Source organism: Typopeltis vanoorti, chromosome 8 (assembly GCF_054136105.1).
Source record: "Typopeltis vanoorti isolate ZY-2024b chromosome 8, IOZ_Tvanoo_1.0, whole genome shotgun sequence".
NCBI lineage: Eukaryota > Metazoa > Arthropoda > Arachnida > Uropygi > Thelyphonidae > Typopeltis > Typopeltis vanoorti.
In genome coordinates, this window is record NC_143556.1 from 151,457,014 (window position 1) to 151,475,361 (window position 18,348).

At 35.9% G+C, this 18,348-nt stretch overlaps 1 protein-coding gene across 1 annotated transcript in view; it reads right to left on the reverse strand.

Annotated features, from left to right (window-relative positions):
• LOC150104433 (alpha-2-macroglobulin receptor-associated protein-like) overlaps window positions 1–18,348 on the reverse strand; it is a 211,220-nt gene that overhangs the window by 25,334 nt on the left and 167,538 nt on the right. Inside the window, exon 6 of the mRNA XM_090396367.1 lies at window positions 5,730–5,888. Coding sequence (XP_090252493.1) covers window positions 5,730–5,888 — 159 coding nt within the window. The remainder of the gene's footprint in view (window positions 1–5,729; window positions 5,889–18,348) is intronic.

Genomic DNA, 18,348 nt, shown 5'->3' on the forward strand with positions numbered 1-18,348 from the left:
CAGCCTGTTTTTGTCTGTTAAGTGCAAGTTTTCTCTGAAGAGTTTACTTGTATACATAGTCAATCTTGGACCTGGTCCCTTTAAGTTAATGTTAATTGTTAATGTCACGACTAAGTTTTACCATGTGGCATTGGTGCAGAAGCAAATATGATAACTACAATAGATTCCAGTTAATTGTGATACAACCGTACTAGAGCATTTTGGCCCAATTATGTGAAGTTTCATACTAATAGTTAAAATATATAAAAAGACAAACTAATATTTCACAGGGCAACAAATCACGTATTCATGTTAATTACAATAGCGAAATATGTACGTATTTCGCTATTGTAATTAATTTTCCTCATCGGCAATATTAACAGAGACCTGTTGTCTTCAGTATAATCCTGAAACAAAATACACAATACATTTAGAAAATATTTCATATTTAAACATTTAATTTATATAAATTGAATTTAATATCATGTCCACATTTCCATTGAGAAAATCAACCATCTGTTGCTTTAACACCAGAACTCACCCATACACGATACTAATGTACTATAGGTTGACCAATCAACCTCATGTGTATGGGCCCAACATAAAAAAAAAATAGCTCCTTTGACTTCTTTTTTAACACTGAACCACTGACGCACACTCTTGATCCCATTATAATGGAGAACCATTGATTTCAAGTGTATATTTACCTTCATGCTTCTGATTTTGGGATGTTCCTTCCCTCTTTTCCATGACTTGCCCATTCTTCTCACAGTTTATCTTGCTGTTGTATCAACCACAATAGTGGATTTCGGTTATCTAGTTATCTCTACCAGATGATGATGGGTGTTGGGCAAATGGCCTTTTTGATTTGGTCTAGCAAGGCAATTTTTCCAGCTAGTGACAAATCTTTAAGTATCATCTTGGTAAGGATCCAAAATTAAAATTAAGAACAAAATTATCAATTTCATGCGGATCAAGCACTGGATCAGCATGAAAGATTACACAGGTGCACTCAGCTAACGGTAGTTAGAAATTGTCCTCCCTTTGAAGATAATATGATGTATAAGCTGAGTCCATGAGAGGAGTGATGAGTCATTTATAAGCTGCGGCTTTGTGTAGTATAACCTTTGTACTCCTTGTACCAACCAACCATTTACAAACAATTACCTCAGAAGGATAATCTTGAGTATTGTATTTCCTGTCCTAAATAAGCAAAGTATATTCTTGCAATTTTCTCGAGTTGGTTTAAGGGTCAAAGCTGTATAACTGAGAGGAGACCTCCACATAGCCTTTAAAGGAATGCGGAGAACCGACCAGGGCTTCTGACCTAATGTCCAATCCTCACCTTCTCGTGGTGCACCCTGTTGGGTATCTACTTTGATACTGAACGAACGAGGATGGGCTGGCAATTTGGGATTTAGCCGACCAAATTGTATTCTTATTGGTTAAACCAAAATAAAAAATGATGGTACAACATGACAAAATTTCATGCCGGCTGGGGCGTCGCCCGGTTAAACAAGGCCCCCGTTGTTTTCGCCAGGGAACCAGGGCGAACAGCGAAAAGTCAGCTACTGGAACAAATCTGAAAACAAACCCCAACTCAACATCACCAGAGTTAAAGATCGGTACTATCAACGTAAGAAGCCTGAATGGCAAAGAAATGGAGCTAGCTGAGGAATTAGATAAGTACCAGATCGACATAATAGGGGTGACTGAAACAAAAAAGACCAAAACTGGTGAGATCTTTCTGAGCAATAAATACAAAATGTTATATTCAGGCAATAACAATCAAGGAAAAGAAGGAGTAGCCATAGTATTCAACACGAAATACGAGGCTAATCTTCTTGAATGGCAGTCAGTCTCAAGTAGAGTAATGTGGGCAAATATGAGAATGGGGAACTGGACAATGAGACTTATTTGTGCCTATGGTCCCACAGAAGGTTCTACTAAGGTAGAAGTGGAGGAATTTTTTGACGCTTTAGAAAAAGCAACTGACACAATGAAAAAGGAAAAGTTGGTCCTTGTTGGGGATCTAAATAGCAGAGTAGGAAGTGATTGTCAGACATACAAAAATATTTTGGGAAAATTTGGAGAAAAAAGCAAAGCTAATAATAATGGCAAATATCTGTTGGATTTCTGCTCAGGACATGGACTGGTTATTACTAACACCATGTTCCAACATAAAAATGTGCACAAATTCACATGGAGAGAAGAGGCAAGGAATAAGAAAAGTCTCATTGACTATGTTATTGTTGATAGTGATGTTTTCTCCCTGGTGCAGGACACCAGGGTGTACAGAGGATTTGAAATTGGAAGTGATCACTATTTAGTCTTGAGCAGGATAAAATTGAATTTCATATTGAAAAGAATAACATGTAAGAAAGTTTTAAAGCGAATAAAAGTTGAGCAGCTCTCAGATGTAAACTGTAGACTAAAATACAGAAATATTATTGAAAAGAAAATGAAAGAGTTTGAGAACAGGAATCAAACCTTGGAGATTCAGTGGCAAACTCTGAAGGAAACATTGATTGATTCTGCCAGAGAGGCATGTGGTGAGGTTGTGTGCAAAGATAAAAAACTCAGAACTCCCTGGTGGACACAGGAAGTTAAAGAGGCAGTGAAGGAAAAGAAGAAAGCATATCAAAAGTTCCTGGCAAATAAGTCAGCTTTTACTCTTACAGAATACAGAGACAAATGTAAGAAAGCTAAACAGTGTGTAAAACTAGCTAAACAAAAGTCATGGGAGGACTTTGGCAAGAATATAGAAAATAAATATCAAGAAGGTGGCAAAATATTCTGGAGGTTGTTGAAGAAGCTTAGGAATGGAGGAAAGAGTGCTGTAAAAGGAATTAGAGATGATAAAGGTGAAATGAAAACAGGAGAAAAAGATATCCTTGAAGTATGGAGTAATTACTTTGAAAAACTGCTAAATGAAACAAGCAGTGATGACAGCACAGTGATAAAAAACACTGACCAGGCATGCAGTCAGGAATACATATCCATACTTGAAGTAGAAAAAGCCGTCAAAGGCTTGAAATGTGGAAAGGCAGCAGGAGTAGATGATATTCGACCAGAAATGCTGAAGTATGGTGGTATAAGAGTCTTACAGTGGCTGCACTGCATAGTTCAGAAAGCCTGGACAGAGGGACGAATTCCTGATGATTGGAGTAGAGCTCTCATAGTACCCATATATAAAAAGGGAAATAAAACTAAATGTGAGAATTACAGAGGTATTTCCCTACTGAGTGTTCCTGGCAAGATCTATGCAAGTATACTTGAGAAACGGTTGAGAAGAATTGTGGAAGAAAAGCTTGGTGAAGAACAAGCTGGATTCAGGACAAATAGAGGCTGTCAGGATCAGATCTTCACTTTACGACAAATAGTCGAGAAAGCATGGGAATATAACAAAGATCTGTATTTAAGTTTTGTCGATTTGGAAAAGGCATATGACAAGGTGCCAAGAGAGAAGCTATTCAATACGCTGCAGTTATATGGTGTCAATGGGGAATTATATCAAGCAATACTTAGTCTTTATTTGAGTTGTGAGTCAGCAGTTAGAATTGAAGGAAGTACAGGAAGATGGTTTAATGTTAAATCTGGTGTGAGACAAGGATGTACATTATCCCCTCTGTTATTCATTATCTATATGGATCACATTATGAAGGAATGTGGTATTAAACCTGATATCAAAATTGGAGATGTTAATGTCAGCTCTTTGCTTTATGTGGATGATGTTATACTTCTAAATAAATCCGCTACAAGTTTCTCTGACTAAATTGAATAGCTGTTGTAATAGATATGGTATGAAGGTCAGCAATAAAAAGACAAAGACAATGAAAATAGGCAGAATCATTGAAAATGTCAACTGTGTTGTGAATGGAGAACCTGTGGAACAAGTAAAACATTTCAGCTACTTAGGCACAATTTTTACTGAAGATGGTAAACTAAATATAGAAATAGACAACAGAATCAGCAAAGCTGGTATCGTGGGAAGTCAATTGAATAAATTCATATGGAATAAGAAAGAAATTAGTCGGAACACTAAATTAGCTGTATACAAGACTGTGTTCAAACCAATTTTAACTTATGGATCTGAGAGCTGGGTCAGAAGTAAAACACTTGACCAAAGACTAGAGACCGCAGATATGAGAGTCCTGAGAAAGATTAGAGGCGTGAACAGATGGCATCAATGGCAATATCATATTAAAAACGAGGATATTAGGAAAGAACTTGACATTGTCAGCATCCAGGAATGCGTTAGCAGAGCTAATCTCAGATGGTATGGTCACTTAAATAGAATGGGAGAGGAAAGATTAGCAAAACAAGTGTTCTCTGCCAGGTTGGCAGGAAAACGACCCAGAGGAAGACCAAGATATAGGTGGATTGATACGGTACAAAGTGCCTTAGACGATAGAAATATAAGATCTGATAACGTTGGAGTCTTGACAAGTAACAGACTGATTTGGAGGAAAATTGTAGATAGGAAGTTAGTAATGATGTAATTTTTTCATGTAGTACTGTCATATCCTGTACACCCCTTGAGGGTACATGGCAGGAATTTGATGATGATGATGATGGTTTGGTTCTTTAAGATTTGTCCCATCCCAAATAATTAACTGCCCCAATTAACCATATTCTACCATCCTTATATATTAGTGTGCTTATCAGTATATAAGACACTAAGAAAAAACTTATTTTATCAATGATACGTGATCATAAGCAGGTAACTGAAATGTTTTCTCATGAAGCAGTGCAATAGAAAAAAACAATTGAAACATTCCAATTATGATTTTAGAATGAATATAAAGAAATCATATGATTTCAAAATATAAATCATCTTAAATTTCTAAGTTTTTACATCCACTATTACTGGTTTGAATTCTGCATGTTCCATAAAAAGTAAGTCATTTACTGCTGTCCTGCTCGTGTATTTTAGATTACTGTGCTGCTATTAATTGGTTACTTTGCAGCATACGTGAGTACTTTCTTTTTATAATGTTTTCTTAATTTTCATACATAAAAATATATTTATTTTTTTTAGCATTTTCTTTCTTTGAACATCATGAAGATTAATGGGAATGCCAAGTGACATATTTTAAAAAGCACAGCCCAAAAGATAATCACCTGACTCCAGTTACTCACTGATGACTTTTCTCTGCTAGCAGCTCGGTCAAATTTTATAAACAATTAATTAATCTCTCAATCAATTGTTGGATCAAAAAAGTCACGAGATTTAATTATCATATGACATCTAAAAAGATGTCCAAGGACTCATTGCAGGACAGCAGCACTTCACACCACACATCCTACCATCAAGACTACTTATGTGGCAAAACAGGCTTTTCATGTGGAAAAACAGGCAAACCAGCCATGCAGTTTACAGACAATACACCAGTTGAATTCATAGCCTCACCCATAAATCCAAAAACAACTACTTAATCTTCCCTACACAAAACACCATCTGCTTCCCACTAATAGTATTTTGTCTGTTAATTGTGCAAGTTATCTCGATGATTTGCATATATATAGGATGAAAAGCCTAAGGTTGGGAGGAAAAAACTTTTACCACTCCAGAAGACCAGCAAATTCACCTTCAACTATAAAAAGTTCATATAAAGATATTTCTCATCATGACAAGTATTGAACTCAGGTCTTTTCCACATCAAGGGCACATTTTTTCTGTCATTCTTCTAGCTGCATGACAAAAGCACTTATTACCCATGGAAAGAATAACAACTACTGTTACATACCTTATAACTAAATTCTTTTACTCTTTTTCCTTTATAATTTTGTTCACTAGCACTATCATCCAAATACTTTGTCTTTCCATGTTCCTCTTTTGTTACTTCAAAATCAGCTTCCAAGTACTTCAGTTTCCTTAACCGATGTTCAAAGTGATGCAATTCTTCCTATAAAATTTAAAAAATAACCATTACCATAGTGTTTTTGTAAAAGATTGGTAGTGAAGTCTGCCATACAGTATTTAATATTTTCATGCAATTGTCTAACAGATTTCAACAACAAAATTCCTTCTAAATTGCAGGTGAAAAAAAATTCATCAAAATATAGGAGTCAGCCATTGTTGGCAAAGTATCATCATAATCAAATTTTTGATACGTACAGCCAAGAGGGATGGTACAGGTTGCTAAGATAATACTATGAAAAGTTCTTTATGCAGCATTATAAGTAAAAATAATAAGTTACATAAGTAAAAATAAAGTATATATATTTTTAATATTAACATGTTCACTGCCAACTACGAGTATACTCGTATGTCGCTTACTGCAGGCAACAAGATTACTCGTACTGACCTTGAAGTGAAAGTGCTTGGTGTGTGGAGCATAGCAGCGAAAGTGTGTATACTCTTAGTTGGTATATGAGCCTCACACGCCAACTACAAATATACTCGTATGTCGATTACTGCAGGCAACAAGATTACTCGTACTGACCTTGAAGAAGTGAAATTGCTTGGAGTGCAGTAACAAACTATGCCCGAGGAGCGTGGCAGCAAACGTGTTAAACATATCACACTCACAATTCAATAAAAACAGTGAGAAAATAGTATTGCATAATTGAAGAAATTAGCACCTACTCTAAACAATTATCGATATACATGCAAGTTATTTCTCGACTTTCATATATATATATATATATATATATATATATATATATATCAGCTCCTCCCCCCCCCCCCCCAAGAAAAATGACATGAGAGTGCCATGTGAGGACAAGAACTAGAAAGAGAAAAGGAATATGTTAATGTGTTTCTTGAAGACCTGAGGCATTATTTGCTATAAACTACAACAACAATCCCCAAACATTTTGGTCTCAGGATCCCTTTTAAACTGTTAATAATTACTGAGGACAGAGCTTTCATCGATATTTACTGCATTAGAACTGAGAAAATTTTTAAATATTTATTTATTTATTACATGAGCAAATTGGATATTAGATCCAGCATTATTTCAAATGCCGAATGTAGAAACTATGCAAGTTTTGTGAGCTGACCAAAGAGCTTGCTAGAATACATTCCTTAGCATTCATGAGTTGCCTTAGTGTGGACTACTTAAAAGACATAGGGGCAGCCCAAGCATCTATATATTCGCCTTTTATTAGTCCATTTTGATTAAGGTTAAACTGGCCTGACAGCTGTTTCGAAGTGGTTGGTTCTCTTCAGAGACCAGGCAGAAACCTTAAGAGAGCAAAAACTCTTGATCAGTGCATAAAAGTAATTACTAAACTAAAGAGCCAAAAGGCTTCAGCTGGGCAATGCCAAATTACATAATAAAGTGGATATTAGATCCAGTAATATTTCAACTCACAAAACTTCCATAGTTTCTGTATTTGGTTTTGAAATATAGAAAACCCACTCACACAGACAGATACAATCACAAACTCTCCTACTATCGCCCCTCCCAACAATATGGCATCAATAAACTGCAACAAATAGAGCTTATAACATTTGTTCCGGTAGAACCTCTCTTTCTCTTTCAACAGAACTTAGTTATATACATAACACCTTTCTATCCAATGACTACAGTGCTTACAGAATTAAAAAAATAATCAGTTCTTCTGCCATCCCTTCAGAAGGATTTCAAAAAATGCCATCCCCTACATCTGCAGCCCATTGCAAAAACTAGCCAGGTCTTCAAAAAAGTATAACTTCCACACAGTTTTTACATCCCACAGGAAACTTGCTATCCTTATCTGTTTTACCCCAGATCAGCTCCCTCCCTGTTCCTGCAAGTTGGCTTAGTTCAAACAGACAAGCCATTATCTGTTTAGGCTAACACAAATCTTACATCTGCAATCAGATTATGGGCAATCTGGTATTGCAGACCATGTATTGGACACAACTCATAGGATCTTCTGGAAGAAAACGATCATGCTCCACCATAGTAAATTTAAAAAGGAAAGACTGTTTTTGGAATCTGCAGCACACTGAGAAATCAACCTAATTTAAACAAATACTGATGCATAAAACTTCCCAAAATTTGGGAAACGATAACCATCAGAGATCCCAGTTTACATCCTAGGCCCCCTACAAATGCCCATACAGGGCATACCACCTAGACAGGACTTGAGTCACCCACGTGTTTCATTAAGTATTGTGTTATCTTTGTGTGTGTGTATTACAGGTGTTATTTGTACTCCCTGAAGATGTCTCAGTGCAGATGAAATATTTGGAAGAATTTAAAATTAGTTTTTAACCTTTGATTAAAGTTTAATTTTGAAGTGGATAAATCAGGAGAACAAACACTATCAAGGAAACTGAGAACATCTATCTGTTAAATTCTTTGTCTTCTCAGGTATCGTCTCCTTTTAGGAGGTTGACCAACATGAACTTCCACCATGTACAGTTTTGTGCTTCTCTCCTGCATTCTTCATAAGACAAAAAAGGTCCGGTCTGTTCTTTTTCCTTGTATCATTCCTTATAAAAGTGTTTTTTGTAGGATTCATTAAGAAAAGGAAAACCACCAAGGTTTTCCTTTTCTTAATGAATCCCTACAAAAATTAAAGTATTTCATTAAGAAAATGAAAACCACCAAAATAGGCAGTTTTCCTTTTCTTAATGGTTTTTTTTTTTTTTTTTTGCAGTCCATGGGACTCAGTTTCTTCTGAGGATCCTCATTTCAAAAACTTTCAAATTTGTTTTCACAATATTTTGATATTGTCCAGGTTGCTATTTCCTATAACATTGTTGACTATATGTAGCAACTGGACAGCCTAATTCTTGTTTTTGTGTGAATTTTCCTTGAGGTCAGAATGTATTTCAAACTAATAAAGGTTGATCTAGCAATTTCAATTCTTCTTAATATTTCATTATCACACTTTGCATTCTCTGTAATTAGTTTACCCAAATATATACGACTTTACTTTAATTAAAGTACAGTGGTGCCTTGGTTAACAACGGCCTCAGATAACGACGTACTTGGTTAACGACACAGGCTTTGCTTAACGACTCGATTATGTGAACCTTTATCTGATCTAAAAAACCAGAATTTTCCGATCGCACTCAGCCATGCGCGGGAAGACATTGTCGAATAGAGAACAGTCACGTGGCATAGCTGTGAAGCTCAGATATGTTTGACCCATCATAGCCAGCTGTTTACATTTTCCGTTTATTTGTTGTTTCTTTTCTTGTAGTGTACTGTGCTTTATTTTAAAATTTGTGGTTATAAATGTGTTTTATGATGAAAATGAGTATTTAAGCATTTATTTCTTATGTGTTGGTTCATATAGACAATAAATTGGTGGGTGCATGTCACTGTTCGTTCGCCATCAAAAGGCAAAATCAAATCTCATCTGCATAATAATAATCGTTGTATCTATAAGCTGCTAATCAGTGTATGTTATGGTAAGTGTTGTATCTAATATCGTCACCTTACAAGCAAAATGCACTGTCAAAAATTACAGGTTTCGAATTTAACTTCTTCTGCAGCTTTTCCTACTTAAGTAGGGTTGATACAAAATTAATAACGGAAAAAACTCACGTACAAAGATTATTTAATAGTATAATTTTCGCCTGTGTGTCACAGGCATCTTCAGTGCATATTAAGCTCAAATTAAACAATAACTGACAATTCCAAAAAGCACCACCTAAGTAGCTGATGTCAGATAACTAAAAAGGTCAATACATTTCCTTTAAAAAAAAAAAAAAAAAAAAAATCGATACAATAAAAAGTTAGGAAAGATTAGCTGATTTGTAAAGTACTATCTCCCATAAAGGGGACAGACTTAAACCATCGGATCTGTTTAAGTTAGGAGAATGAAGCAGAGTTTCACATGTTTCTTTATAAAGGCATTCCATGAGGAACCGACTTTTGTGAAGAACTCTTGTCTTTCTCCAATGAACTCTATGTGTAGTAAAGATGGCATGTTCTGTAAGTCCAGACTTTTCGGGTTTAAAGTATTCAATATAAGATTGGTGTTCTTCTAGCCAAATAGAGGCAGATCTTCCCGTTTGTCCGAAATAAGATAATCCAAAAGAGCACGGAATCTGGTAGACACCTGGATGATTAAGATGTGGAAGCTTGTCCTTAGGAGAAGTGAGAAAGGTGGAGATTTTTCTAAACGGTCGAAAGGCAACAAAAATATTCAGTGGTTTTAAAACTTTTGCTATACGTTCACTGATGCCTTATACATAAAGGATAGGAATGCGCGTTATTTCTTCTGTGTTAGAAGAGGAAAACATATTAAAACTACTCAAAGTTCTTTTAATGAAGCAATTCTTATAACCATTAGATAGAAAGGAACAAGTTATATATTGTAGTTCTTTCTGTAAAAGATCGTCTGAAGAACAAAAGGAGAGGGCCAGATGAACCAGTGTTTTAATAGTTCCTGCCTTTTGACTGGGATGATGATGAGATTCTGCATGGATATAATGGCCTGTATGAGTCTTCTTTCTATAAACTAAGAAATGTAGGTTACGATCTGGTTGGCGAAGAATTAGAAGATCTAAAAAGGCTAACTGATTATTTGATTCTACTTCTAGGGTAAACTTGATTCTAGGACGAAGTGCATTTAACTTAGTGAGAAATTGTTGAAGTTCATCTGAAGAGCCATTCCATACAGCAAAAATGTCATTGACATATCTGAACCAATGAGTAGGTCTGGGAGAAATGTTGTCAAAGATACGTTGTTCAAATTGTTCCATAAAGAAATTGGAGATAGCAGGAGAAAGAGGATTGCCCATTGCTTTTCCTTCAATTTGTTGATGCAACTTATTTTTAAAGGAAAAATAACCAGAATGTATTACAAAATCAAATACGTTTACAATGTCTGAAGGAAATTCCTGTTGTAGTAATTCAATGCTTTCAGAAAGAGGCACATTTGTAAATAAAGAAACAACGTCTAAACTGATCATGATATCAGAAACGTCCAAATGAAGATCTGAAATTTTATTTTTGAAATCCAAAGTTTAGATGTTCTTTCTTTATTTACAAATGTGCCTCTTTCTGAAAGCATTGAACGGATTTTACAATTACAATGTATTACAAAATCAAATACGTTTACAATGTCTGAAGGAACAATGTCCTTTCTATCTAATGGTTATAAGAATTGCTTCATTAAAAGAACTTTGAGTAGTTTTAATATGTCTTCCTCTTCTAACCCAGCAGAAATAACACTCATTCCTAACCCTTATGTACAAGGCATCAGTGAAAGTATAGCAAAAGTTTTAAAACCACTGAATATTTTTGTTGCCTTTCGACCGTTTAGAAAAATCTCCACCTTTCTCACTTCTCCTAAGGACAAGCTCCACATCTTAATCATCCAGGTGTCTACCAGATTCCGTGCTCTTGTGGATTATCTTATTTCGGACAAACGGGAAGATCTACCTCTATTCGGCTAGAAGAACATCAGTCTTATATTGAGTACTTTAAACCTGCCATCTTCACTAGACATAGAGTTCATTGGAGAAAGACAAGAGTTCTTCACAAAAGTCGGTTCCTCATGGAACACTTTTATAAAGAAACATGTGAAACTCTGCTTCATTCTCCTAACTTAAACAGGTCCGACGGTTTAAATCTGTCCCCTTTATGGGAGATAGTACTTTACAAATCAGCTAATCTTTCCTAACTTTTTATTATATTGATTTTTTTTTTTTTTTTAAAGGAAATGTATTGACCTTTTTAGTTATCTTACACCAGCTACTTAGGTGGTGCTTTTTGGAATTGTCAGTTATTGTTTAATTTGAGCTTAATATGTACTGAAGATGCCTGTGACACACAGGCAAAAATTATACTATTAAATAATCTTTGTACGTGAGTTTTTTCCGTTATTAATTTTGTATCGATATGTCTACTCATGTTATACCTCTTTTAAAATTTAAGTAGGGTCGCTCTTTGTGGTGAGTCTCCTCCACAACTTCCTGTCTTGGGCTGTAGCCACATCCAAGTTCTTCATCCTCAAGTCCTCCTCCACCATCTTCCCCCATCTCTTCTTTGGCCGTCCACACTACCTCTTCCCCTGCACATCCATCTACGTGACCTTTCTTCCCACATACTCTTCCTCCCTCCTTATCACATGACCAAACCATCTCAACCTTGCCTCCTGTATCTTTGCTGCTAAGTTCGTCACTTTCACCGTTCCCCTTATATAGTCATTTCTCAGATGATCCTTTCTGGTCACACCACAAATCCACCTAAGCATTCTCATCTCCGCTACCTCCATCCTGCTGATGTTATTTTTCCTCAGGGCCACAGTTTCCAAAGCATACGTCATAGATGGTCTCACTGCTCTTCTGTAGATTTCGCCTTTTAGTTTGATTGGCACCCTCTTATCGCATAGCACTCCAACCATCTCTCTCCAGTTTCTCCATCCTGCTTGTATCGTGCATCCCACTTCCTTCTCAGCCTCACCATCCTCTTTCATTGCTGAACCTAAATAACTAAAGTCACTTCCTGATGACATTTTCTTCCAGATCTGTCTCCTGGCTGCCATCCACTTTGCAACACATATACTCGGTCTTACTTCTGCTCAGTCTCATACCGCTCTCTTCCAGTACTTTCCTCCAATTGTCAAGTTTGGCTGCCACTTCTTCTCTTGATTCTGCACATAGCACGATGTCATCTGCATACAACATAGTCCAAGGCGTGTCTTCTCTCACTTCCTCCATCACCACCTCCATCACAATATTAAACAGGAACGGACTTAATGCTGACCCTTGATGCAAGCCAACTGTCACTGGAAAACTTTCTGTCTCTCACAGGCAGGTCTGAACTCGTCTTCGCATTTCTGTACATCTCCTGCACCAACCTGATATATTTCTCCGGTACCTTCTTCTCCCACAGACACCTCAAGACTTCTTACCTTGACACTATCATACGCTTTCTCCAGATCAATAAATACCCAATGTAGCTCCCATTGCTTCTCTCGAAACTTTTCCATTATTTGTCGTACCCCAAAGATAGCACCTGTCGTCGATCGACCAGGCATGAAGCCAAATTGCTCTTTTGCAATCTCCACCTCCTTCCTAATTTTTCCATCAAGAACTCTGTACGATTTTCATTGTATGGGACATCAACTTTATTCCTCTGTAATTCTTACAGTCTTGTGCTTCCCCTTTACTCTTGTAGATGGGAACAAGAGTACTTTCCCTTCATTCCTCGGGTATATTTTCCTGTTGAGAAACTTTTATTAACAGGTTCCACAGCAGGTCAATTCCTTCTTCCCCCAGTGCCTTCCATGCCTCCACTAGGATCCTGTCAGGGCCCACAGGTTTTGAATTTAACTGTTAACTTTTATTTCAAAAAGGTTTTTTTTTTTTTTTTGAACTTTTACTTTTAGGTGACGATATGTTCTTTTGTATCCCTTGTCTTAATGTTGTACAATTTGTAATAATACTGTATTTTGCGTGAATTTTTTTACTGTGACAAAATGGGTCACAAAAAGAAAGCTAGTGAGGGAAAAAAAAACAGAAAAATTTTCTCTATTGAACAGAAGAAAGAAATAATAGCAAAACATCATGAAGGTGTGAAAGTTATGCAGCTAGCTCGAATATATGAAACCAGTCATTCTACAATATCAACCATTTTGGCTAAGAAAGAAGAACTTATGGTAGCTAAGGGAACTTCAAGGTTGAATGTCAGAGGGCTTCTTTTTGAGCAAATGGAAAATCTATTACTAATTTGGATCAAAGAAAGAGAAATGACAGGCGATACTACATCTCAAAATGCAATCTGTTAGAAAGCTAAACAGATTAATCATGATTTGAAAAGGAAGGCTTCAGGATCATGTTCTGAGGTAGATGATGATGATTTCAAAGGTAGCAGAGGTTGGTTTCACAACTTTAAAAAAAGAACAGGAATTCATAGTGTAGTCAGACATGGAGAAGCAGCTAGTGCTGACAAAGCAGCAGCAGATAAATTTGTTAATAGCTTTACAAGAATTATAGAAGGAGAATACCTACCTCAACAAGTCTTCAATTGTGATGAGACTGGGTTTATTTTGGAAGAAAATGCCCAACAGGACATTTCTCACAAAAGAAGAAAAAACACTTCCTGGGCATAAACCAATGAATGATAGGTTAACATTGCTTTTAGCAGCAAATGCAAGTGGAGACTAAAGGGTAAAACCAATGTTAATCTACCATTCAGAGAATCCCTGAGCATTCAAAAAGTTCAATGTCTCTGAATCCAATCTCGGTGTTTTGTGGAAGTCTAACAGCAAAGTCTGGGTCATAAGAATAGAATTTAGAGACTGGATTCGTGAAGTGTTTGGACCAACTGTGAAAGCCTATCTTAAGCAAAACAATCTGCTCTAAAAGCCATTTTAACCTTGCATAACGCACCTGGGCATACAAGAAGAGCTACCAGAGGAATTAGATTTTATCAAGGTGATTCAACCTATGGATCAGCTGATAATTGCAAATTTTAAAAAACTTTACACAAGGGCACTTTTTACCAGGTGCTTTGAAATGTGTGAGGCTACCAACATAACCCTAAGAAAATTTTGGAAGGAAGAATTCAACATTGTCATAGCAATTAGGCTAATTGTAAAGGCTTGGCAAGAAGTAACAACGAAATGTCTCAAAGCAGCATGGAGGAAACTGTGTCCTTCCTTTGGTAAGGTAATGAAGAAACTTCAGATGAAGGACACAAATTGGTAAAGGATATTGTGGCAACTGCTCATGATCTTAATTTGGAAGTAGAGGAAGAAGCTGTTGAAGAATTATTGGAAATGCATGACCGAGAACTGACTACTGACAAGCTAAAAGAACTTTTCAAGCAGAATGTGAAGAAAATGAAATGGAAATTTCATCTGAAGATGAGGATGGAGAGAAAGAACAAATTACGACTGCTGAAATTAAAAATGTTTTGGCAAAGTGGGAGAAAGTTCAAAATATTGCTCTGAAATGGAATCCAAACAAGTCTGAGGTTATCAGAACTGCAGATCTATTTAATGAAAAGTCCATGCAGTTTTTCAGGAACATTTTAAAAAAGAGGCAGAAGCAAACAACCCTAGACATGTTTTTTACAGGTCCATTTGTCATAAAACTCCGAAGTGAGCCCAATTGTCCTTCAGGTGAGGACTGATAATTAAAAACTGTTTTCATGAACAATTCATTTATTAATGTTAATTTTTTTGTAGCAAATTACTGTATAATAAATAAATGTTATTTACTATATTTTTATGACATTTTAAATGCGTTTTATCTGCATTTTTAATATGTACTATGGTTGTGGGGAGGAGCTGGAACACATGAATCGATTTTCAATTAAATATTATGGGGAATCGCGCTTTGGAAAGGAAAGTCTCTACTGTATTTCCTATGATGTTAATATTTATATTGGGTATTTTCTCTTGTTACCAGCATGTTTTTGGGTTTTTTTTTTTTTTTTGAAGTTGAAATTAAGTACAGATTTTTCACTTAGTTTCAGTGTCTTCTAGTAGGTTTGAAGATTTTTTTTGTTTTCAGCTGGAAGTGCTATATCGTCTAGATATCTTAAGTTGTTTATATTTCTCCCTCCTATGTTGACTCCTTTAAATTCTGCTAATTCTTGGAATATATTTTTAATATAGGAGTTAAACAATATAAGAGAAAGAACACAGCCTAGTCTGACACCCTTCTTTACTGATAATTCCTCCAAGGTTTCTTCTGCCATTTTTATTGAGGCAGTTTGCTCGCAATATAGATTTATCAATAATCTGATATCTTTGTCATCTACTCCTAATTTTTTGATACATTCTATCAGTTGTAAATGTTCTACATTGTCAAAGGCCTTTTGTGTAGTCAATAAAGCATAAATAGACTTCTTTCTGCTTCTCCAGATATTATTATTATTATTAGGAGTCAGCCTCCCTCGATGAGTCCAGGGAGTCAGGGACTCACATATACCTACTCTGGAATTTATTCCCACTACATGCACTCACAACATCCAATGGCAATCCATTCCAATCATGCACCAATCTATAAGAGAAAAATCTAGCCCTCACCCCTTCTTAGTTTCCTAGGATGCCTGCCCTCTTGTCCTTTCACCACCCTCCATAAATTGAAAAATTCCATTAATTGAATCCTGTATGAGTCCTTTCAGAAGTTTGTAAGTCTCAATCATATCACCCCTCTTTCTCCTGTTTGCAGTCTACAAATTATCAATGTATTCATAATCAGTATTCCACAATCCTGATATCATTTTGGCCGTACCTTCTTTTTGTAGGTAAAATTTATTCTGCCACACGAAGTAACCGGAACGTAGTACGTGGACAAAGAGGGCTGTAATGTCGGGCGGAAATTTATTCCATAGGAGAAGAATTGTGTCGCTGATTGGGACATTTGTGAAAACGGCAGAAACATCAAAACTAACTAATAAAGCATCTTTGCCGAGTGTTATATTTTTAATTTTGTTTATAAAGTGTTGTGTGTTCTTTATATAGGAGGGGGAATGACCTACTAACTCCTTGAGTGTTGATGCTAATTTCTTGGCCAGGTGGTTATTAGGGCTGTCTATTCCTTCAACTATTGGCCGAAGCGGAACGTTTTGTTTGTATACTTTGGGAACACTATATATTCTGGGAGAACAGGCATAATGGGGTATAAGTTTTTTTAACAGTGTCTGACGGCCAAGAAGTGACGGATTTAAGTAATTTCTCAGTTTCTTTTATTTTTATTCTGTTAGTTGGATTATAGTTTACAAGTTGATAGGTGCTGTTATCAGAGACTAGTTGATTCATCTGATGTAAGTTGACCTGACAAGGACGACAGTGGCATTACCTTTGTCCGATTTTGTTATAATTTTATCTTGATTAGCTTTCAATAACTTGATTGCTGCTTGTTGTTTTTGTAAGATTGCTATATAAGGTTTTCTTTTTATTCAGAATGTTGCTGGTTTCTAATCGAATTTTATCAACTATATTAATAGGAAGAGACTTAATGTCTCTTTCTATGTGGTATATAAAATCCAGTTTATTAACAGTTCTAGGTGCTACTGCGAAGTTAAGGCCTTTATCAAGAAGTGCAAGTTGACCGTTATTTAAGGTGTGGCTTGATAAGTTGATCACATGTCTATTGTTTGCAGTTGGTTGGTCGCTCCTTGTCTCACTTGTTCGTTGTTCACTGTTAGAGCTGTTTACCAGAGAAGAGACATCCTGATTGGTTGGATTTGTATGATTTGAATGGCATTTAAATTTTGCCATTGTTTTAAATTATGAAATTTGGCCTTAAGTTTTTCTTTATTATTTTCTAGAATATATTTAGCTGAACTGTCAATGATTCTTTCAAGCACATTCAAAATATCTGGATTCATAAAGCTAGATAGTTCGGATTGTAAATTTGAAACCTGATTTTGAATTATTGCTAGATTTTTGCTGGCTGTTTGAATTTGTTCTCATAATACATAAGTACTAATACTAAAGTTTTACTCTATAACACGATAGTTGTCTCCATAATTTTTCAAAATGTATTCTGATCACCGTGTAAGCATGAAAGAAAGGATTCTCATCATCCATGGAGATAGGACCCATAAGCGTTGCAATCAGTATGGTAAGCCAAAGATAAATGTTTCCCTTTTGATCAATCGGCTGGCCTTTTTAAAGAGATGCAGAGACAGTAATCTTATTCCTATCTGCACCATGCTGAAAAAGAAATTTACTTCCGCTAAAGTACTTTGTATCCATGCTCACACAAAGAAAGCAGTACTTACAGAGCAAATTCAAACAGCCTGCAAAAATCTAGCAATAATTCAAAATCAGGTTTCAAATTTACAATCCAAACTATCTAGCTTAGATACATTGACAATGTTTTCATTATCTGCCAAAAAGGTAGACAAACAACATGAACCCATACAATTTACTATTGAAATTGAAAATCAGAACTCGCTCCCGTTCCTGGATACACTGGTCACACGTCTTCCCTCAGCAGTCTATCCTTCAGTATGTGTCAGTTTACCACAAACCAACCAATATATACATGCTTACTCGTATCACCATCCATCGCAAAAATTTGGAGTCATTAACACCCTTAAAAACAGAGTTATAACAATTTGCTCTAATCAACAAGCTCTTAAACAAGAATTAAAAATTATTAGCAACACATTTATAAATAATGGATATAACAAAAATACTATTAATAAAGTTCTTCATAAAACTTCATCAAAAAAGAATATAGATTACAGTAAAACCATAGCAATCCAAATACATTAAAGCAGCGTTTCTCAACCTTTCTAAGGTCAAGGACTAGTAAAATGCTGAAAACAATTCTACGGACCACTAAGTTACAGAGGCATAGCTGAGGGAGAGGGCGATCCGCCCCATGCGGCATTTTTTGGTGTTTAAGAAATCTTGCCTTACTGTCTATAAAACAGCAACTGAGTGATGAAATAGACTTCGACAATTCCATCGACGATTTTGCGAACAGAAAAGCAAGAAAAA